The following is a 24,849-nucleotide window of genomic DNA, read 5'->3' on the forward strand; positions in this document are numbered from 1 at the left end:
AGGGAACAGCCATGGGCACCAGGATGGCCCCCTCGTACGCCAACCTATTCATGGGTTGCTTAGAGGAAGCCTTCTTGGTTACCCAGGCCTGCCAACCCCAGGTTTGGTACAGATTTATTGATGACATCTTCATGATCTGGACTCACAGTGAAGAAGAACTCCAGAATTTCCTCTCCAGCCTCAACTCCTTTGGTTCCATCAGATTCACCTGGTCCTACTCCAAATCCCATGCCACTTTCCTTTATGTTGACCTCCACCTGTCCAATGGCCAGCTTCACACGCCCGTCCACATCAAACCCACCAACAAGCAACAGTACCTCCATTATGACAGCTGCCACCCATTCCACATCAAACGGTCCCTTCCCTACAGCCTAGGTCTTCGTGGCAAACGAATCTGCTCCAGTCCGGAATCCCTGAACCATTACACCAACAACCTGAAAACAGCTTTCGCATCCCGCAACTACCCTCCCGACCTGGTACAGAAGCAAATAACCAGAGCCACTTCCTCATCTCCTCAAACCCAGAACCTCCCACAGAAGAACCCCAAAAGTGGCCCACTTGTGACAGGATACTTTCCGGGACTGGATCAGACTCTGAATGTGGCTCTCCAGCAGGGATACGACTTCCTCAAATCCTGCCCTGAAATGAGATCCATCCTTCATGAAATCCTCCCCACTCCACCAAGGGTGTCTTTCCGCCGTCCACCTAACCTTCGTAACCTCTTAGTTCATCCCTATGAAATCCCCAAACCACCTTCCCTACCCTCTGGCTCCTACCCTTGTAACCGCCCCCGGTGTAAAACCTGTCCCATGCACCCTCCCACCACCACCTACTCCAGTCCTGTAACCCGGAGTGTGTACACGATCAAAGGCAGAGCCACGTGTGAAAGGACCCACGTGATTTACCAACTGACCTGCCTACACTGTGAAGCTTTCTATGTGGGAATGACCAGCAACAAACTGTCCACTCGCATGAATGGACACAGGCAGACAGTGTTTGTTGGTAATGAGGATCACCCTGTGGCTAAACATGCCTTGGTGCACGGCCAGCACATCTTGGCACAGTGTTACACCGTCCAGGTTATCTGGATACTTCCCACTAACACCAACCTGTCAGAACTCCGGAGATGGGAACTTGCCCTTCAGTATATCCTCTCTTCTCGTTACCCGCCAGGCCTCAATCTCCGGTAATTTCAATTTGCCGCCGCTCATACTCACCTGTCTTTCAACAACATCTTTGCCTCTGTACTTCCGCCTCGACTGACATCTCTGCCCAAACTCTTTGCCTTTACAAATGTCTGCTTGTGTCTGTGTATGTGCGGATGGATGTGTGTGTGCGTGCGCGAGTGTATACCCCTTTTTTTCCCTAAGGTAAGTCTTTCCGCTCCCGGGATTGGAATGACTCCTTACCCTCTCCCTTAAAACCCACATCCTTTCGTCTTTCCCTCTCCTTCCCTCTTTCCTGATGAGGCAACAGTTTGTTGCGAAAACTTGAATTTCATGTGTATGTTTGTGTGTCTATCGACCTGCCAGCACTTTTGTTCGGTAAGTCACATCATCTGTGTTTTTAGATATATTTTTCCCGCGTGGAATGTTTCCCTCTATTATATTCAAAAGATTGTAGTAAGGAAGATGTACAATAAACAGTGCAAGTTTGTCATTGTAACAATTATGTTACCTGGGCAATGTTAGGGACGAGAATAGAATTCTGTGCATAATGTTGTATTAAGCAACAAAGAGGTTCATTGAGATGCTGAGGAATGAAGTAGTACTGAAGATATTATATGGTATGAAGCATTGGTATGTTGCTGTTCTAATTTGTGGGCATCTTAAAATGGTTGCTATGTACTACTGGGAAAAGAGAGAGAGGACAGTGTCTATAATCCTTAGGTCTCTACTACCTAGTTTAATTATAACTGTAGATTATTAAATTAACAATATTATGAAAAGAAAACTTGCCACTCAGCATATAGCGGAGATGCTGAGTCACAGATAGGCACAACAAAAAGGCTCTCACAAATAAAGCTTTCAGTCCATGAGGCCATTGTCAAAAATATATAGACACACACACACACACACACACACACACACACACACACACACAAGCGCGCGCGCGCGCGCGCGCGGCTGCAGTCTCAGAGAAGAGTAGCCACACTGCCAGTGTGGATTTTTGGCAGTGTGACTACAGTTGCCTGAGACTGCAATCATGTGTGTGCAGGGTGTATAGGGGGACAAGGAAAAAAAATTCCCAGATTATTCCCGGATATCCCGTTTAAAAACTATGCTTTTTTCCCGGGCGAAAATACACTTTTTCTGTGCTAAGTGACAGTAGGTTTTCCGTAGATTTTCCCTCGGAACTGTAAAACTTATCAATCCTTTGAATGGTTAACATTTTATACAATCGCGCAGAACTTCCCGGAAAAAAAAGAAAAGACGGGGCAGAGAAGTTTTGGAGAGACTTTTAATTTAAAAAAAAAGGACAGAAGTTTTGGAAAGACCTTTGATTTGCAGCAACATATACGCTGCACATTTTCGTATTACGAAAGTATAAATTCGAATTGCACCAAACACAGCGCGTTAGTTTCCGGAGCGTTGAAACCGAGGTTGCGATGTCCTTTTGTAAGCGAGTCGTATCTCACGCCACGAGATCTCGCCAGCCGATGACAGCAGCTATTCAGAGCATAGGACACGTGTTATATAGTCAGCCAATAGCAAGATCACTGGTTACATAGCGCGAACACGCAAGAGGAAAAGTTAACGGTTTACATTAATGTACACAGTACCGTATAAGCTTTCACCACATATAATTTTGGTCTCTAAGATTAACACGCTACAACAGAAGCTATATATATATATATATATATATATATATATATATATATATATATATATATATATATATATATTGCTTGTGTTATACTTTAAGATACACCACACAAATGTGCCAGTAAATTTAAAATTCTGACATTAATGTCTCGGCTAGAAATTCTTGTAAGTGACTGGTCCTCAAACTGTTCAGTTTCGAATGCTCTGTGATTTAGATATCCATCCCACTTTCTCACACGTAACATAATTCATCTTGCGTAAAAAGAAATTTACTTTGAAAGTAACGCTTTTCTAACCACCGTTCGCAACACTATCCGGAGACTGTTAGAAATAGGTTCGATTTACCAGTTGCCAGAGAGCGCCAGAAAAACAGGCATTATTGTGCGTGTGCAACAGTATTGGTGTAGGAAGCCCGCATGTTCGTGTGTATTAAGCTTGTCAGTGTGGTTTTTGGGATGTAAATTTTCTTAGTGTGCCAGTCCTCTGCGCTTTCACTTTTGGTTCTTTATTATGGCATAATGCCATATATGGCAGAAGATGGTAACGTGCACTTGAAATTCAGCTTCGCTTGGAACTAGGCAATACTGTAGAATGAAACACTTCGTTTCAAATAAAATGACTGCCTCTGCGGAAAGATTAATAAAGCCAAATTTCTTTAGCGAACTTGCAAAATTAACTTCACTGTTCTGCAAGGGGATTAATGCTTGACTGCTACAAACTTGGAAATAAAATAAAATCAGAAAACTGAAATTAATAATATATTTTTGGCCTCCGTAATTATGTGAATGTATTTTAATTCACTTGATAACTTCCTGCCACATAAATCCGTTTTGTTTTCATTTGATGTGGGAGCTGTACACGAAGAGAAGCAGAGAAATCACTTAACGTAAACACGGGTCGCGTGGAGGACCTCCTCCCCACTACAACTCTGTGCAAGCGTGAATCTGGCAGCTAGGGCGTGGGAGAAAAATTTTTCTCTTTTGCATCTGGCTGCTTGCTGCTACTACCGATGCAGCCAACAGCCAAACTTCAAGTAGCGGGAGAAGGTACTGCTTATACGCGAGTCAAATGCGCATGCGCAACAGACCGCTGGCAATTGGTCAAACGAACCTTACGTGAACAGTTGTGACGTCATGCTCAAAGCAAGCCGTTTATTGTTACGAAGAATTAGTTTGCGCCCTATGGCCTTTGACATATTTTTGCTATTTGCAGACGCTTGTGCGTGCACGGTGTTTTGTTGTTGTAAATTGCACATTTCCTTTGCCACTTAAGTTTAATTTTTTTCCCTCTCGTTTATATTTTCTTGCTGCAGTATCATTCTCCAGTAGCAGGATACAATAACATTCTTTGCTAGAGAATCAATTCTGCAGTCAAAATTACAAAAATTTAACTGAAAGCTAAAACAATGAAAATTCCCGGAATTCCGAAAAATTCCCGGGTTTTTCCCGGATTTTCTGGTCGTAGACACCCTGGTGTGACGTGTGTGTGTGTGTGTGTGTGTGTGTGTGTGTGTGTGTGTGTGTTAGAGACGAAGGCCTTTTGGGCCAAAAACTTTATTTGTGACACTCTTTTTGTTGTGCCTATCTGTGACTCAGCATCTCCGCTATATGATGAGTGTCAACTTTCCTTTTCATAATACTGTTACATTCCATTCTGGATTTTCCATTGATTGATTATTAAATTAATGTTGTTGTTTCCTTTATGCAGCTAAAATGAATTGCAACAAGTAATGAAAGCTGAAACCATTGGAGAAAATTATTTTACCAAACTGAAGAGATGCATTTAAGAATACAGAAAAGGCCAAGAGACAAATCGTTTGTCAGCTTTACAGGAAGAAAATAGTGATTCACTACAAAAAAGGTCACATTCACTATTAGTATTATTACAAATGAAAAAAATGTTAAAAAATGGCATACCATGCATGGAATTCCCCTTCCAGACAATTCAATGTAACAAGGGACCACACATCAAACAGATTTTTGTAATTTTTTTATATTTATGGTACATGAAGTTCAGAACTCAAATACCAATCTTGGAAAGCAGTCTGATGCACCTCTCAAAAATTCTTGAGGAAAAAATTCTGAAATTCTCCCAGTGACTTTAGTTCACTAAATGTAGCTATTATTGACCGTAGCGCTCAACACAAGTAAACGCTGGATCACTGGTTCGCGTCTCGTTCCTGTCTCCTTTTTTTTCCACGCGATTCAACTCGAATACCTATGTCATTTACAAATAAAGTTCATCACATATATGCCAATTAACATGTATCTAATTATGTTATATGAAAATGCAGAACTTCATATTTCTATTTATGGTACACGTCATCAAAAACATTTTCTTTGTCCACACTGTTGAACATAATGAACTCTTCGTATGTTACAACATATTTAAGTCTTCTATTAGTAGCATTGCTACTTCAGGAATACTGCCAATGGTGTTACTTTGATGAGTTTATTTCCTGTGAGAATTTGCTCGTAATGTACAAGGGCATCAATAATGCATATATTGAAGCTTCACTGCATAAGGAATCTTCAACACCATCATCCTGTAACATTGAAGGACCTGGCAAATTGTCATTGTCCACATCTGACATTACAGTCTTTCTGCTGTATAAGAGGCCTTTCATGCACAATACCACAAAACACTATCTGCTGCTTCAGCAATGCTGAAATCCTATTACAGCCACAACCGTCTCTTGCGAAAGACATCATATCCCTTCCAAATATTGTGGAATTCGCTGAAAGAAACTGTGGTCCGCTCCACAGTGCGAGTGTGTGTGTGTGACTGTTGAGCCGGTGGCATGGGACCCCAGTTTCAGCAACTGTTATCAACATTGACAACTAATATTAACATGCATGCTGCAAAGTTTCTAAACACTCACTGATAACAAGTACTGTTAAATCTCCCCATAACCTAGTATCACCTTTGTCCTCAGCTCACAAGCAATCTCCATAAAAATGATAATCAAATATGCATTAACTATCATGTATTTAATGAATTATATATTTAAGTGACATAAGTTTCTGAAATGAACAGAAAATAATATAACAACTGAAAAAAGATGCAATCCAGCAATTACCACTCTCGAGCATTACTGACAGCATGCCAAAAACTGCCCATCTTCAGTGGAATTCAAATTGCTGAAAGAACTTAAAACTTGATTTTCTCGAGAATTTTTGAGAGTCGCATTTAACAAGTTTGGAATATTGATATTTTTCTCTGAACTTCATGTACTGTAGATATTAAAAAATTATAAAAATCAGACTGCTGTGTGGCCCCCTAGGAAGATGATATTACTATAATAGAAGTTACAGATTGAAAACAACAAATAAAGTTGTACATGGGCAAATACTCTTGTGGACAGCCGCAGGTGACGCTCTTGTTGTCGTCTGTTGTTGTGTTGTTCAGTCAAAAGGCTGGTTTGATGCAACTCTCCATGCTACTCTATCCTGTGCAAGCCTCACCATCTCCGAGTAACTACTGCAACCTATGTTCTTCTGAATCTGCTTGCTGTATTCATCTATTGGTCTCCATCTACAATTTTTACCCTCCACACTTCCCTCCAGTACTAAATTGGTAATCCCTTGATGCCTCAGAATGTGTCCTGCCAAGCATTCCCTTCTTCTAGTAAAGCTGTGCCACAAATTCCTCTTCTTCCAAATTCTATTTGGCACTTCCTCATTAGTTACATTATCTACCAATCTAATCTTCAGCATTCTTCTGTAGAGCCACATTTCGAAAGCTTCTATTCTCTCCTTGTCTACACAGTTTATCATCCATGTTTCACATCCATACATGGCTACACTCCACACAAGTACTTTCAAAAAAGACTTTCTGACACTTAAATCTACATTTGATGTTAACATCTCTCTCTTCTTCAGAAACGGTTTTCTTGCTGTAGCCAGTCTACATTGTTTATCCTCCCAACTTTGACCATCATCAGTTACTTTGTTTCTGAAGTGGCAAAATTCATCTACTACTAAAGTGTCTCATTTCCTAATATAGTTCCCTCAACATCACCTGATTTAATTCAACTACATTCCGTTATCAACGTTTTGCTTTCATTGATGTTCATCTTATATTCTTCTTTTAAGACACTGTCCATTCCATTCAACTGCTCTTCCAAGTCCTTTGCTGCCTCTGGCAGAATTACAATGTCATTGGCAAACCTCAAAAGTTTTTATTTATTCTTCCTGGACTTTAATTCCTCAACCAAATTGTTCTTTTGTTTCCTTTACTGCTGTGCTATGTACAAATTGAATAACATAGGGGATAGGCTACATCCCTGTCTCACTTCCTTCTCAGCCACTGCTTCCCTTTCCTGCCCCTCAACTCCTACAACTGCCATCTGGTTTCCGTACAAATTGTAAATACCCCTCCCACCTTTAGAATTTGAAAGAGAATATTCTGGTCAACACTGTCAAAAGCTTTCTCTAAATCTTACAAATGCTATGAATGTAGGTTTGCCTTTCCTTAACCTATCTTCTACGAGAAGTCATGGGGGTTAGTATTGCCTCATGTGTTCCCAGATTTCTCTGGAATCCAAATTGATCTTCCCTTTGGTTGACTTCTACCAGTTTTCCCATTCATCTGTCAAGACTTCATGTTAGTATTTATGAAACTGATAGTTCGGTAATTTTCACATCTGTCATCACCTGCTTTCATTGCAATTGGTATTATTATATTCTTCTTGAAGTATGAGGGTATTTCACCTGTCTCATACATCTTGCTCACCAGATGCAAGAGCTTTGTCATGGCTGGCTCTTGCAAGGCTATCAGTAGTTCTAAAAGAACGTTATCTATTCTGGTGGCCTTTTTTTGACTTGGATCTTTCAGTGCTCTGTCAAATTCTTCACAAATTATCATATCTCCCATTTCATCTTCATCTACATCCTCTTCCATTTTCATAATATTGCCCTCAAGTACAATCTCTATATACCCCTTCCACCTTCCTGTTTTCCCTTCTTTGCTTAGGACTCATTTTCCATTTGAGTTCTTGATATTCACACAGGTGGTTCTCCTTTGTCCAAAGGTGTCTCTAATTTTCCTGTAGGCGGCATCTTTCTTATCCCTAGTGATATATGTTTCCACATCATTACACTTGTCCTCTAGCCATTCCTGCTTAGCCATTTTGCACTTCCTGTTGATCTCATTTTTGAGACATTTGTATTCCCTTTCACCTGTACATTAACTGCAGTTTTACATTTTCTCCTTTCATCAATTAAATTAAATATCTCTTGTCTTACCCAAGGATTTCTACTAGCCCTTGTCTTTTCACCTACTCGATCCTCTGCTGTCTTCAGTATTTCATCTCTCAAAGCTAGCTGTTCTTCTTCTACTGTATTCCTTTCACCTGTTCTTGTCAATCATACCTAATGGTCTCTCTGAAGCTCTCTACAATCTCTGGTTCTTTCAGTTTATTCAGGTACCATCTCCTAAATTCCTACCTTTTTGCAGTTTCTTCATTGTTAATCTACGGTTCATAACCAATAAATTGTGGTCAGAGTCCACATCTGCCCCTGGAAATGTCTTACAATTTGAAACCTTGTTCTTAAATCTCTGTCTAACATCACATAATCAATCTGAAACCTTCCAGTGTCTCCAGATCTCTTCCACATATACAACCTTCTTTCATGATTTTTAAACCAAGTGTTAGCTATGATTAAATCATACTCTGTGCTCTTGTAGAAGTGCATATAATTCAGCAAGAAAAGATATAGTCACTCACTTGAAATTTCATGCCTTTTTATGCTATTCAATATGTATATGCATCCCACAAGTTTCAGATTAGATTAGATGTGCTTTTCATTCCAATGGATCGATAGAAAGGAGATTCTACAGGATGCAGAGCTTGTCAGAAAAACAAGAATACACAAATATTCCCAAAGAAAACCAAATCTGATAATGTACCTTCCACATATCCCAAGTGAAATGGTCCTCACAGATAAAAAATAAATAAAAAACTTGAGCATATTTTAATTTCAAAGGTAATAAGAAACTTGTTAAACACACAAATGTTCAATACACGAGGAGCACATGATAATTCTCAGACTATTTTGTGGCCACATATCTCCAACTAAAAAAATCATTTTTCACCTTTTTACAATGATTGCATTGCTAGACCAAACTGAGAAATCTGAATGTATTAATACTGACATCATTAACAACATATACCCACCAGTTGGTTCCCCTAAGAAATTCATCAGTGCAGTGGATGATGTTGACCTCCAATAAATCCTTTTGGATCCTCTTAAACTGAACTTTATTAGTGGTTAAACTTTTTATTGCTGCTGGTCAGTTATTGAAAATGTCTTCCCCTGAGTAATGAACACCATTCTGGACCAGAGTCAATAACTTTGAATCTCTTATTTCTAGTACTGATTCCATGAACTGAGTTATTTGTTTGAGAAAGAGAGGTACTTTTAATGACAAATTTCATTATGGAAGAAATATATTGGGAAGCAATAGTTATATCTCTAGCTGGCGACAGAGGTCTCTGCAGGATGTTCTTGAGTTCACACCACAAATAATGCTTAGTATACATTTTTGGATGTGGAAGACTTTAGCCTGGCTTGATGATTACCACCGAACATAATCCTGTATGACAATATGGAATGAAAGTAAGCATAGTACGCAAGCTTTTTTATTTTTATATCCCCTACATCACACAAGGTAAATATTGCAAATACAGATCTGTTTAGGTGCCTCAGCAGTTCCGTGGTATGCTCCTCCCTGCTGAATTTATTATCAAGTTGTAATCTCAAGAATTTAACACTGTCAGTAGACTACTTCAGTCTGTTTGTCCTTAACTTTGGGCACATATTGGTGGGAAACCACTTCCAAGTTCTGAACGGCATGCAGTGTGTTTTTTAAACGTTTCATGACAAAGAACTTGTTAGGAAACATTTACTAATGTCCATAACAATTTCATTAACTCATCTTTCCAAAACTATACTTGATATGTAATTTATTGTTTGTATCATCCGCAAACAAAATAAACTTGGTATCTGGTAATGTTGCAGATAAAGAGGGTCATTAACACACCCAAGAAAAAGTAGTGACTGTAAGATGGAACCTTATGGGAAACCAAATATAACTAGTTCCCAGTTGGATGACGCACAACTGGTATAATGGGGCATATCCTCTGCCATACTCCTTGTGGTGGTTTGCAAAGTACAGATAGTGTAATACATGTCTCTTTCCCAATGATACCCCTTATTTCCTATCAGTGATGTAGGATTTCAACCAATTTGCAGTACTTCCTGTTACCCTCAATACTAATTTATTTCAAAGGATTTTGTGATTTATAATGAATATCAACAATGTAGCAAAAGATATATTGCTACTTGCCACAAAGAAGACAAGTTAAGCTGCAGACAGGCAGAATTAAAAGACACTTTCATAAAGCTTTTGGCCACAGCCTTCATCGGCAAAAGAGAAACACACACCATTCATACAAACAACATACATTCCGGCCCAAGATGCTGGAGTTGGTGGTCACAGGTGGATGAGGTGTGTGTTTCTCTTTTCCTGGTGAAGACTGTGGCCAAAAGCTTAATGTGTCTTAATTGTGCCTGTCTGCAACTTTCCTTATTTTTGTTTATTTACAATATTACGATGGTATTCCTGTCAGCATAATTATATCACTAACAAAAAAATGACCACGTAATAACATACTTTGTGAGGTGCTGTACCTGATGACACTGATCTTATGTTCTGGAGCTAAAGTCACAATTATTGGTGAAAGTATCTGCTGGTGGTCCACTGTACCAATGATGAGGGGGCCCAATAAATGAGTGCTAACTTCTGCTGGATATGTGCTTGTCAACTGTTTCATAGCCTCCAGGATACTTCGTGAGCATGATCTTGTAGTATCGCTTAACTAAAACATGGAAAAGAGAAGAAAAACAGTTAATCTTTTTAATTCCTGATTGCTCAACTCTAAAATTACTGCTCTGAGGATATTATAAAACCCAAATCTGGCAACATTTACAAACAAACACAAATAAAACTGAAACTTCCTTGCAGATTAAAACTGTGTGCCCGACCGAGACTCGAACACAGTTTTAATCTGCCAGGAAGTTTCATATCAGCGCACACTCCGCTGCAGAGTGAAAAATCTCATTCTGGAAACAAATAAAACTGTTCCACAATAAATTACAGGTAATCATCTGCAACTATTAAATAACTGAACAACACATGGATGAATTTAAAGAGAGAAAATTTGAATATAAACATATCCTGAATGGACAGAATGTAGAAATTGTAAAACATAATGGATGTTTGTGGAGAGGTCAAAGGATGCTGACAGCTATCAAATGTACAAAAGAAAGAGGGTAGTCAATAAGAAAGACAGGTCAAACAGAGAAGAATAGAAGCTAAATAGTGGAATGGAACTGATCATTGGTTTTCCTTCCCAACTACCTGAAAAGACACTCTTAGTTCAATAACAGAAACCTTTCGCTTTCCACTAAGATTTCCTTCGCACTTACTTCTTTCTCTGGTGCTATTTGTTGGAAAGACACACTTTGGCATGACATCAAAATGTGCTGGCATTATTTTTAAGAGCAAGTGACTGGCACGATGGTCACTCGCCTGTTTGGAGATTAATTTCTTGATTACATGCTTATCTCATAAAACAATACAGTGCCTGATGGCTTGTGATTGGCAGTGATTATGAACAGCTGATGACATTAGATAAATTGCGAAGTGGATTAAGACACTTTCACATAGGGAGCAAAAATACTAAATTTGGAATGTACTATGTCAAACAGCAAAATATTTTTGTCCAGGAGGTTGTATCTTCTGCAATTGTCTGTGGGATGGTACAATACATCAACTGAGTTATGTGAAGAGTAGATATATCTAAAGTAGTAGAGGAAGTATTGTACCTTCAATACAAGTTTCACCAGGAAAGCATGATGCACAATATTATATCTCAGAATCAGGAGTGGTACTTATTATTTGTTTAAACAAGCACCTTTACATAGATCTAGCTCTCATGGAAGTATTACCAACATTTATAAAGAACTATCCACCACAGATTGTTTTAAAATTTAGATTACACCAGAGGTAGCTTTGACAAATAATAGATTGCATTTCACATCAAAATCATAGAAGATGATGCATTTGCAGTCTATCAAACAAATGGTGTAGGGATTATGGGGGTTACACTAACCATTCTGCAACCAACAGTACAAAATGTGGTCAGAAAAATTACTACAGTCCAAGTAAATTATACACATTTTGAATCAATGTGGTATGAGAATGGCTTATCCTGAAATGAGTGCGACCATGACAAAAGTTTGGATTCTGTTCTGAACATGACATAAGATGAAGCTAATCATTCACCATGTATATGAGTACGAACTAGTGAAATCAGAGCTTCAAAAGTAAGTTAATTTGTTTTAAAAATAAATGATCTCTCTTATCAATCATTTTCACTTACATAGGAATTTGTACACACTTCACACATTATCAATAACACAACTTTTTAAGAAAGAGAAAGAATTACACATTTTACACAGGTGCTTACCCACGGCAAAAATACATCCGTACACATAAGAACGGCAAGTTCTCCATTTCTCAGCTTGCAAACAATTTCAGACATGTTAAGTAGGGCACAGTCTGAGAGTAGTGGTAGAAATTTTTTTATTTTATTTTTTGGAATTTCCTTCAGACACTCAGGATTTAGTTTTCCATCTTCCAGTGCCTGGATTACATCTTGAGCAGCCAAACCTTTCATCATAAAATAAAAATGTGAGTGCTTCATTTATTTGACTCATAAAATTACTTACTAAGGTCTACTTACTAAGGTCTACTTACTAAGGTCTACTTACTAAGGTCTACTTACTAAGGTCTACTTACTAAGGTCTACTTACTAAGGTCTATGCCAGCTGTCCGACACCTCTACATACAGAGTCTGCCATCAAGATCCCATCCCTGTGACTCAAACTGACCTGTAGTCCCTCCTTAAAACCTCAGGCTCCTCACAGGGTCTAACACCTAAATCCTTAGAATTTCTTACCCCACCCAAACCATGCACGCCCACTTTTACCTTCTTCCTATGATCCATAAACCCAATCATCTTGACCGTCCTATAGCTGCTGGCTTCAAAGCATCCACTGAACGTATATCTGTGTTTGTTGATCAACACCTGCAACCCATAGTGCAAAAACTCCCCTCCTAGATTGTCTGAAATCAGTGCCCGTCCCACTCCCATCACACACCTTGATGGTCACCATTGATACCACTTCCCTCTATACCAACATTCCCCGCGTACATGGTCTGTCTGCTGCTGAAAATTTCCTGTCAGTGCCCACCTGATTCCAAACCTATGACATCCTTCCTACTCACCTTAATCAACATTATACTTACAAACAACTACTTCATCTTTGATGGGCAGATAAACAAACGCATCAGGGGTACAGCCATGGGAGCCGGCCGGAGTGGCCGGCGGTTCTAGGTGCTTCATTCTGGAACCGCGCGACCGCTACGGTCGCAGGTTCGAATCCTGCCTTGGGCATGGATGTGTGTGATGTCCTTAGGTTAGTTAAGTTTAAGTAGTTCTAAGTTCTAGGGGACTGATGACCTCAGATGTTAAGTCCCATAGTGCTCAGAGCCAGCCATGGGAACCAGGATGGCTGCTTCCTATGCCAACCTTTTCATGGGTCACTAGGAGATGCTTTCCCAGGATCCATATGTCTTCAACCAGTTTTGATTTAGATACATTGATGACATCTTTACCATATGGACTTATGGTGAGGCTGACCACCTAAAATTCCTGGAATCTCTGAATCTCTCCTCCCAATTAAATTTCAGGTGGTCGTATTCCGAATCCCACCCCCCTTTCCTTGATGTTGATCTTGTCCTCACTGAAGGCCAGCTACACACTCCCGTCCACATTAAACCTACGAACAAACAACAGTACTTACATTTTGACAGTTGCCATCCTTTCCATGTCAAACATTCTCTCCCATACAGCCTTGGCATCTGAGGCAAACATATTTGTTTGGATGCAGACACTCTACAGCAATACACCACCATTCTCACCTCAGCCTTCACTGCATGTAATTACCCCACCAGTCTAGTTAAAAAGCAGATTTCCCAGGCCATCACATCCAATCCTGATACTGCTTGATCCCTCCACAAAACAGCTTCAGAGCACACCATTGGTGACTCAGTATTATCCTGGTCTGGAATGTGTTAATCAGCTACTTCTATAGGGCCATGACTTCCTAAAATTATGCCCTGGAAAGAGATCCATTCTGTCTGAAATTTTGCCCACTTCACCTAGAATAGCTTTCCATCGCCCTCCCAATCTTCGCAATATTCTTGTCAGACCCTCTGCTCCTTCTGCACCCATCTCGCTACCATATGGCTCTACCTCTGTGACCGTCCCTGCTGCAAGACTTGCCCCATGCACCCTCCTACCACCACCTATGATAGCTCTGTAACTGGTAAAAGACATACTATTAAAGGGACAGCCACCTGTGAAACGACACGTCATATACCAGCTATTACGTAAACACTATTCAGCCTTCTCCATTGGCATGATTACCCGCAAATTATAAATTAGGATAAATGGACATCGGCATGACAGCCAACAAATTATCAATTAGGATGAATGGGCAAAGGCAGAGGATACATACTGGCAAACTCGCAATATCCTGTTGCAGAGCATGCTCTATAACATGACATTCGTGACCTTGGTGCTTGTTTCACCATACGCGCCATCTGGATTCTTCCCCCAGACACCAGTTTCCCAGAACTCTGCAGGTAGGAACTAGCACTACAACATGTCCAACATGTCCTTGTTTCTCGCCACTCACCTGGCCTCAATTTACATTAATTTATTCCATCTCAGCTTTTCTTCACTGTAACTACTCTCTGCTTCACTCCATTTTAGTTTTCTACATCTTTCATTGTCTTTCCTATCTACTTTTCATCACCGCCTCCCACCTCTGTTACGTACACACCACTCAGCTTCTCACACTTATTAACTCATGCAGGATGTTTTGGTAGTAATCTATGTCTTGCATAATAACCTGTCTTCCACCTTTAAGCTATCAGGTTTTCAAATCTCATCTGATGCAGTCCCCAACAACCAGTCTTTCCTTCTCATCCTGTACGCTAAGTCTCCCCTGACCCACAGCTCTGGGTGACTTTCCCAAAATCTGCCCCTTTTCCTAGACCTCTCCAGTATTTTTGATTCACCCTCCTTCCTTCCACTTCAATTCTTCTGCCTGAAGGAGCCACTGGCTTTGAAAGCTTGCCAATCACAACAGTGTTTTATCTGCGTGTTCTGCCGCTGCTTGGTGAGTAGATTTTTTATCCATCCAATTAAATAATTTTATCAATAATTGATTGTTTTAATTATTATGTTTGCTATATTAATGGTAATTTCATTAGAGTGAGAGATAATGAAGCAACAAAGTACAGGATATTTTATATAGATTCATCCAACTTCACACAACTGTACCTTCGACATGAATAAAGATAGAATCCTGGGGTGAATTTTCATACACACATCGAAACTAAAAATTTACCTGGGCATCAGCTGTGATTTACTGGTTCACATGGTAGCTGGTAAGGGTCTCTCTGGTGCAGCTAGCTTGCTTGCTCATTATCCAGTGCATACCGAGTCGACATGGCAACAACACAGCAATAAAAAGTGTTTAGTGTTTTCCAGACCTGCAGGAGCAATTAAGTTACAACTGAGCGGTGTGATTTTTGTCAAGAGTTTGGCACTGTAGCTTCAACAGCTCAAAGCTTCCAACAATGACACCAGTATTGCTTTTGAGGTCACCTGATCTAATGTACAAGATTTTATTTTATTTTTTTATTTTTTATGTGAAAGAGTATCTACATGCTTCCCCTTTCAGCAACTTTTGGTGAACTGCAATGCTGCATAGCAACATCAGTGAATTCAGTAACTGTAGACATGATCTCAAAAGTATGATATGAGTTTGACTATAGTCTAGTTGTTAGTTGTATGTCCAGTAGAGGCCACATTGAACACTTCTGAAAGGCTAATCAAAATTTTTACCCTAAATGCAATTGTATAGAAGGTATCACAAATTTTTATGTGCATGCTCTCATGAAATGGAATGAATCTTTTTGACATAGCTTGTATTTAGTTATCTTCTCCCTTATGAGAAACAACAATATCTTCACAATGAAGCTATATGTACTGCAGCTTGACAATCTGATTAATAGTTGTGTAAAAACTATATTTTGCTACATAAATTAATTGAAAAAGCAGAACAAAGTAAGATGATGTAATAATGTGACACAGGAAACAAATCTCAGTAACTGCTGCATCTGGAGGACTGGTCGAGGGGTTCAAAAGAAACTGTCCTGAATGTGAGTTTAGTGTACTATCACTTTGCACAGTTACAGGTGTCTACTAAGTTGGTTCACATGATTATTAACAGCATTCAATGCCGTTATTCTGTTTGTGACAATCTGTTCCACAGACCTCGACTGAAACTTTGTACCTCCATTTTTGTGTCAATTTCTTACTGGTATATGGTCATACACTAATCTTATCTGACTAATTTATTTTATTCACCAAACAAACCTATAACCGTAACATTCATTCATACAGACGTGAAAAATGTGCCCCCCCCCCCCCTCTTTCTTTTACCGATTTTTAAGAAATTGAGGAATGATAAGCTAGTACGTAAATGTAAGAATAAAGGCCCAAAACACCTGACAATGTTAGAAATTTTTTTTGAGATTTGTGTGTAAACCAAATTTTGAAAGCAGATTGAAAGGGAAAAAGTATGTCCGGAAAACACACAGATGAACTAGTTTAACGCAGGAACTGGAAAATCTGTGATCACATTTTTTACTTATTTGTATACCAACAAAAAATATTGCAGGAATGTAGAAAAAAATACTCCGATTCATTGCTAATTTTGAAAAACTAAATGTATTTTTTTTTTTTTAAATTGGCTCACTCATCCATCTCAAAATAGTTCTATTTACTTTATATATGTATTCCATAGATCCATTAGTGCGTGTTGATGCAACAATGTCGAATGATTCAAAACATGTATTTTATTACATTCACGTCACATACATAACATTAATTTAAGTACAAATTATTTTGTAGTCATTAATAAACAGGGACCTGATGATCGGTTATAGAACCTAATTAAGTGATCACATAAACATTCAGATTCATTTACTTGCATTTAAGAATACATAGTAATGGCTATGATTCATTTTCAACTTACTCTGAGAGGACTGTGACATCTGGGAAGGTTGGATATCTGGCACAGTGACATCTTGGTGACTGGACTCCTCGAAGACATCAATATCCATTTCTTCGAGACCAGAATTTTGTGGCTGATAATGGGCGACACATTTCATTTAATGTAGCCAAGTATTTAAAAACATACTTTATTATGTCACTAAACAAACTTCCCTTTTCAACAAAGATTTCAAGCCCTCTGTTTCTGTTCACACTACTATGACAACACCAAGGCTGGTTACAACCCCCCCCCCCCCTCCCCCCTCTTTTCCAGCTAGGAACAGGATCAATATAAAACAGCACCACCTAGGCTTTTCTACAGCCAAACTAATTTCAACTATTTTTTTCAGAAAAAAAGTGATCAAACTATGTAACAGTAACAAGAAAGCACAATATGTCTCTGATGTACAGTGTATTGCATGATGAAGAGTACTCAGTACGCCAAAAGTTTACATTCTTCCTGCAGCAAGCACATAAAAATAATTTGCAAAAGGATTTGCCAATCTTTTGTACACCGGGCAGCTGATTTATCATGTAATTATGTTACAATATGATTACATACTTAAAAACTAAAATAAACTTGAAACTGAATTTGAAGATCTGTGAAAATTTCCTGATTTTCTTACAAAATCATTATATATGAGGGCAAAGCACAACCAGAAAAGCAAAAACCAGTTATAAGTGTGCAGATCACAAAATTCCAAAGAGAATGATACTGTAAATACCAGTTATGGACATAAAACTATGATCCATAGTGCCATAAGTGTAGGTAACCCAAGTACACTTGGACTTACCATGTGAATCAGGATGAAGTATAGGTGTCACTGCTGATGAGATGGAGTGTACAAAGAAAATAGACCCAGATCCACTGGACCTACTTGGCAATTCCCATACAGGCTGACAACTAGTTATAAATGCTCATTTTCAATATACCTTAACAAATTGATATATTTAAGGAAAAAATGCAGCAGTATCAAAACCCCCTATATTTTATGTTTTAAAGCACCGTTTTTGTGATGGCCATGAACATCCAGTCTATCTCTGTTACATCTCCATATGGTGCCTTCTGCCTGTCTGGAAAGCTGTGCCTTCTGCCTGTCTGGAAAGCAGTCTGTGAGGGAGATGTTGAGCTCACAAAAATTGTGACAGTAGTATTATGCATCACCAAACTTGAGTTTAAGACTTTCTCATTGCAGTATAAACATATATCATAATATGACGGCTTTGGGAAACAAGTACAATGGATAGCTAACAGCAGGTGTGAGTCAAAACCAGAAGCTGGAGATAGTGGGACTGTTTATAAACCAAGCTCGTGAACCACCTATCTGGGCAAGCTGTCATACTTTTATGCAACAGCCATCAAAAAAGTTTTGATGATTTAAAATACTTTGTTACCTAGATGTGTCAAAATGTATAAAGATAATTAACCTTGAGTTTGAACTTCCTCAGTTCAATTGTTTCATAAAAATTTAAGTTTTAAGAAAGTTTTAAATACTCTGAAATCTGAACATACAAAGTTGAAATTTTGATAGGGTAGTGTTTTGATATACTAGATAAGGTTTCTGTAGACTTATTTTAAATATTTTCCAAGTTATTGATGATTTACTGAAATTTCACATCTACTGAAATTTGAAGCTACAGAGCTGAAATTGTAATAGTATGTGTGTTGCCACTAAAAAAAAAAAAAAAAAAAAAAAAAAAAAAAAAAAAAAAAAAAAAAAAAAAAAAATCATTTCGAAGTTTGTTGTGTTACGGGCAATATTTTTCAGGTTTTCCCAAAGTTGTTAAATTTGGTCTAGAATACCATAAACTGAAACAAATGATGTACCCTTTAGAATTAAATAATAACATAGCTATTACTGCACCGTATTCTGGCTGTAAAATGATAAAAATGTACCAAATTTCAAGTGAATTGATCTGTACAGCGAAAACTGAAAGCACACTTCTAGATCGAAAGTTATATAAGCCATATTCATTAAAATAGAGAAAAAATTTAAAGACAGTATATCCTTTAAGCATCTGTCTATTGTAGGAAAAATTAGGAAGCAGATATTATTACAACTGGGAGAGGTTATTAGAAATTTAATGGAGCAAGTATGGTGCTTTCCAAGCATGTTTTGTTTGTTGCATGCACTGTTGGAATATAATTATATAAGCAATCCCAGTAGAGTATTAAGGGACAGTGTGTCACATTCAGTCATGGAATCAGTGTTGGTCAGTTGGACCCTTGCAATGTATTTGTTTGTGACAGGGGTTGCAACTGTGAGTGAGAGTCTCGAATAGCTCTGTACAACAGAACTTTGTCAAAGACTATGGTAGTATTTAACTGGGACTGAATCTTTGTGAGTACATTACACAAACATTTGCCTCATTCACTGTAGTTTAGCAAGATGTTGTGTGCCATTCATATCCAGAAACCAAGTGGTGAGTAGAGCATTAAACTTCCCACTTTTAGAAAAATTAAACATTTGCCTCTCAACAAAGCATTCTGATATTTTATCAATGACAACAATGTTGCTATCATACGCAGCAAGAAATTTTTTCTCTCCTTGTCTTGAGTTGGGAAGGTTGGACCAACTTACTAGAAAGGCTAAGTGTACTGCCTTACAGAATGGAAGTGATCATCTCATAAAATCTGTTTACTGTATATTAAAGCCTCAAGTCAGGCATCCTTAGGCTGCAATACATAATAAAAAGCAATTTAATAGAGTAATTCATAGTCTGTACTGTGACTTCATGGGTATTTACACATCTACAATCAGTGTATATTAAAAAAAAAAATCATCAAAGCATACCCTTTAGAACAGTATTTTCAAGGGCCTACGACACACATACTGAATCTAGTTCTGTTCCCAGAGTCCAAACTACTTCGGAACAATATTGCCTTTCAAAGTGTAAAGTGACGGAGAATGCTCTTAGAGCAACTGAATGCAGCCTAGTGAGGAGTTGTACAATAATTCTTGAATGATTGAGTATTTCAGACACTTGAGAATGATGCTTGATACACAAGCACACATTGTATTCCATCACCATCGAGGTACGAAGCACCCTGAGCAGAAAGATAAAGAGTTTTGCAGCATTCAGTCATCTGACTGGTTTGATGTGACCCGCCATGAATTCCTCACCTGTGTCAACCTCTTCATCTCAGAGTAGCACTTGAAACCTACGTCCTCAATTATTTGCTGAATATACTCCAGTCTCTGTCATCCTCTATAGTCATTACCCTCTACACCCCCCTCTAGTACCATGGAAGTTATTCCACGATGTCTTAACAGATGCCCTACCATCTTGTCTTTTCTTCCTACCAGTGTTTCCATTTATTCCTGTCCTCACTGACACTGCAAAGAACCTCCAGACTGCATATCTTATCAGTCCACTTCACTTTCAACATTCTTTTCTTAGCACCACATCTCAAATGCTTCGATTCTCTTCTTTTAAGTTTTTCCCACAGTCCATGTTTCACTACCATATAATGCTGTACTCCAAACATATATTCTCAGAAATTTCTTCCTCAAATGAAGGCCTATGTTTCATATTAGCAGACTTCTCTTGGCCAGGAATGCCTTTACTCCCAGTGATAGTCTGCTTTTTATGTCCTCCTTGCTCTGTCCATTGTGGGTTATTTTGCTGCCAAAGTAGCAGAATTCCTTAATTTCATCTGCTTCATGGTCATCAATCCTGATCTCAAGATTCTCACTGTTCTCATTACTTTCCTCTTTATTTGATTTACTCTCAATCCACAATCTTAAGACAGTTCATTCCATTCAGCAGATCCGATAATTCTTCTTCACTTACACTGAGCATAGCAATGTCATCAGTGAATCCTATCACTGATAGATATTCTTTCACCTTGAATTTTAATTCCACTCTTGATCCTTTCTTTTATTTACACCTTTGCCTCTTTGATGTATAGATTGAACAGAAGGGGCGAAAGACTACATCCCTGTCTTACAGCCTATCTAATCTGAGCATTTCGTTCTTGCTCTTCCACTCTTATTGTTCCCTCTTGGCTCTTGTACATCCTGAGTATTACGCATCATTCCCTGTAGCTTATGCCTATTTTTATCAGAATTTCAAACATCTTGCACCATTGTTGAAGGCGTTTTCCTGGTTGACAAATCCTATGAACGTGACTTGACTTCTGTTTACTCTTGCTTCCATTATCAAACGCACTGTCAGAACTGCCTCTCTGGGGTCCTTACCTTTGCTGAAGCCAAGCTGATCATCTAACATATCCTCAGTTTTCTTTTTCATTCTTCTGTATATTATTCTTGTCAGCAACTTGGATAAGTGACTATAAAGCTGACTGGACAATAATTCTTGCACTTGTCAGCTCTTGCAGTCTTTAGAACTGTGTGGATGATGTTTTTACAAAAGTCAGATGGTGTATTGCCAGACTCATACATTCCACACACCAAACTGAAAACTTATTTTGCTGTCATTTGCCTCAGTGATTTTAGAAATTCTGATGGAATGTAACCTGCCTCTTCTGTCTTATATGATGTTAAGTCTTCCAAAGATTTTTTAAATTCTGATTCTAATACTGGATTCACTATGTCTTCTGTATTGAATCTTGTTCCTTCTTCTATCATGTCACCAGGGAAATCTTCTCCCTCATAGAGACCTTTAATGTACTCTTTCCACCTGTCCTCTCTCTCTTCTGCATTTAACAGTGGAATTCCCATTGCACTCTTAATGTTATCACCCTTACTTTTAATTTCACTGAATGTTGAACTGATTTTCCTATATGCTGCATCGGTCCTTGCAATAATCATTTCTTTTTTTTATTTCTTCACGTTTTTCATGCAGCCATGTCACTTTAGCTTCCCTGCACTTCCGATTTACGTAATTCCTAAGTGAGTTGCATTTCTGTATCCCTGAATCTCCCTGAACATGTTTGTATTTCCTTCTTTCAATCAATAAACTCAAAAATTTCTTCTGTTACCCACTGTTCTTCGCAATTACCTTCTTTGTTCCTGTTTTTCTGTCCAACTTCTGTGATTCCTCTTTTTAGAGATGTCCATTTCTCTTCAACTGAACTGCCTCCTGAGCTATTCCTTATCACAGTATCTATAGCCTTAGAGAACGTCAAGCATATCTCTTCATTCCGTAGTACCTTCGTATCCCACTTTGTGTAATGATTCCTTCATTCTAGTCTCAAACTCCAACCCTGTCCTCATCATTACTAAACTGTGATCCGAGTCTATACCTGCTTCTGGGTATGCCTTACAATTCAGTATCTGATTTCAGAATCTCTGTCTGACTATGATGTAATCTAACTGAACTCTTCCCATATCCTCTGGCCTTTTCTAAGTATACTTCCTACTCTTGTCATTCAGAGTATTCGCTATTACTAGCTGATATTTACTGCAGAACTCAGCCTTTCTCATGTCTCATCCCTAGTACCAAGCCCATATTCTTCTGTCACCCATTATTCTACTAGTTCCCCTATGACAGCATTCCAGTCCCCCATGACTATTAGATTTTCATCTCCCTTTATGTATCAATTCACCCTTCCAATATCCGCATAAACTTTCTCCATCTCCTCATCTTTTGCTTGCAAGATTGGCATGTATATCTGAACTATTGTTGGTCATTGGACTGTTCATAGTAACACACACTCTGCCCCATCTTTCGATTCATACCAAATCCTACTCCCGTTGCACCATTTTCTACGGCTGTTGATATTACCCTATAGTTGTCCAACGAGAAATTCTTTTCTTCTTCCCATTTGACTTCAATGATCCCCTCCCCCCATTATATATCGACTCAGTCACTTCACTCCCCTTTACAGATTTTCTAGCTTCCCTACCACGTTCAAACTGCTGGCATTGCATGCCCCAACTTGTAGAACATTAGCATTTTGTTGGTTATTTAATCTTTTTTCTCATGGTCATCTCCCTCTTGACAGTCCCTTCCTGGAGATCTGAGTGGGGAACAGAGTGATCATCATGACACTTTTCCAATTACAGGTCACAGGTCCTGTGGATACACAATATGTGTCTTTAAAGCTGTGGCTTCCATTGCCTTCTGCATCCTCATGCCATTAATCATTGCTGATTCTTGTGCCTTTTAGGGACAGTTTCCCACCCGAAGGGCAAGAGAGTGCTCTGAACCTCCGTCCGCTCCTTCGTCCTCTCTGACACAGTCATTGGCTGAATGAGAGTGACTTCTTATGCTGGAAGCCTTTGGCCACCGTTGCTGCTGATTTTTTAATCAAAATTTAAGCAGTGGCAGGATTGAACCACGGACTGAGGATGTTTTGATTATGAATAAAAGACACTACCGTTAGATCATGAGTTACACACATAATGAATTGGTAACTACTCACGGTCAACTAGTTCCATATATTCTGTTAAATCAATGTTTATCTGGTACATAGTTTACAAGTTGCAACTCTAACATCCAGATTACACTTTAAATAGTAATGTGGAAAGCAATTTTCTGTGCCGCTTCCTGGTTAACATGTGGTATTATCAATGACTAACACATTGCATACTTATTATGTAACACCATCTTATGGGAGTATGACTTTTCGTATGTTGATGGAGTACTTTGAGAATGTTCCTTTGGCACCAAGACCAGATTATATCTAGGCCTACTTGCAATTAACTGGAGCTTCCACACATTCCTCACAATCAGCAATACTTTTCCTCAGTAGAGGTTATATGTGTGATGGTGTTGTGTAGCCACCAGTCACTCAACTCAACTAGACTATTGGCCATGGGGTTGATGACCCAAGCCTATACACAAAAAGTACAGAGTAGCAGCTGGATTCTAATGTTTCACATGAAAATTCTCAAGTTAAAGATGAATTCAGAGCCCACTCAATCATCTGAGAATGAATTCTCTTATTCTGTACAGAGTATACACCACAATGATAGTGTGTACTATATACAACTGTAGTTTATAGGATCAAATATCATTTTATAATAATAAATTCAGTGTTGTTTTACATCAGTCAACATTTCACTCAGTATCCACAAACTAAACAGGGGACAACCAGCACACCATGCATCTTAATCTTTTTGCAGCTTAATAAATCATCCATCAAATTTAAAGAGTGCAGCCACAAAACTTTTATTCTTCTTTTGCTAGAATTTTGGCTGTATATCTTCTGGTCATCTTCAGGGTGTGTCAAATGAAGCTACAGTAGTTGTTCCATCATTTTAAACCAAAGAAAACACAAGTGCCAGAAACATTGATTGACAGCAAAGAATATCTATCAATTGAGTCTATGGCTATGTGGTCAATCTATGCCGGGATATTGACGTGTCACTATTAGCTGCATTGTAGTGACATCTTTGTACGATTATGAAAGAAAGTGCTGGATTCCATGATTTATCTACATTGAATCTTTGTTAATAAAAGCTTTCGCCAAAGACATTACTACAGTGCAGCTAATAATGACAAACTGATATTCCAGTATGGACTGACCGCACAGCCACAGATTGAATTTATGCATTCTCTTTGCTGCCAATCGACATCTCTGGTACTCATGTTTTCTATGGTTTAAAATGACAGAACAAGTACTGTAGTTTCAGTTGTCACATTGAAGTTGGCTGGCAGATGTGTGGTTGAAATACAAGAAGAAGAAGAAATAAAGTTGCTGCGCTTGCACTCCCAAAATTTAATATATGAATTATTACAAGGTGAAAAAATCAAGATGCATATCAAGTACCTCTTTGATGAGGAGATTTTGATGACTGGCTACGTTATGACATTCGCAAGTGAGATTATGGAGCTCTAAGTTTTGAATTAAGA

The 24,849-nt window shown here is 38.6% G+C and overlaps 1 protein-coding gene across 1 annotated transcript in view; it reads right to left on the bottom strand.

Annotated features, from left to right (window-relative positions):
* Positions 1-24,849, bottom strand: part of LOC124595651 — a 104,806-nt gene that overhangs the window by 23,939 nt on the left and 56,018 nt on the right. The window contains exons 3-5 of the mRNA XM_047134492.1: positions 17,069-17,180; positions 12,361-12,563; positions 10,520-10,707 (exon numbers count right to left, since the gene is read on the bottom strand). Coding sequence (XP_046990448.1) covers positions 10,520-10,707; positions 12,361-12,563; positions 17,069-17,180 — 503 coding nt within the window. The remainder of the gene's footprint in view (positions 1-10,519; positions 10,708-12,360; positions 12,564-17,068; positions 17,181-24,849) is intronic.

The sequence above is a fragment of the Schistocerca americana genome, chromosome 2 (genome assembly GCF_021461395.2).
Source record: "Schistocerca americana isolate TAMUIC-IGC-003095 chromosome 2, iqSchAmer2.1, whole genome shotgun sequence".
Taxonomy (NCBI): Eukaryota; Metazoa; Arthropoda; class Insecta; order Orthoptera; family Acrididae; genus Schistocerca; species Schistocerca americana.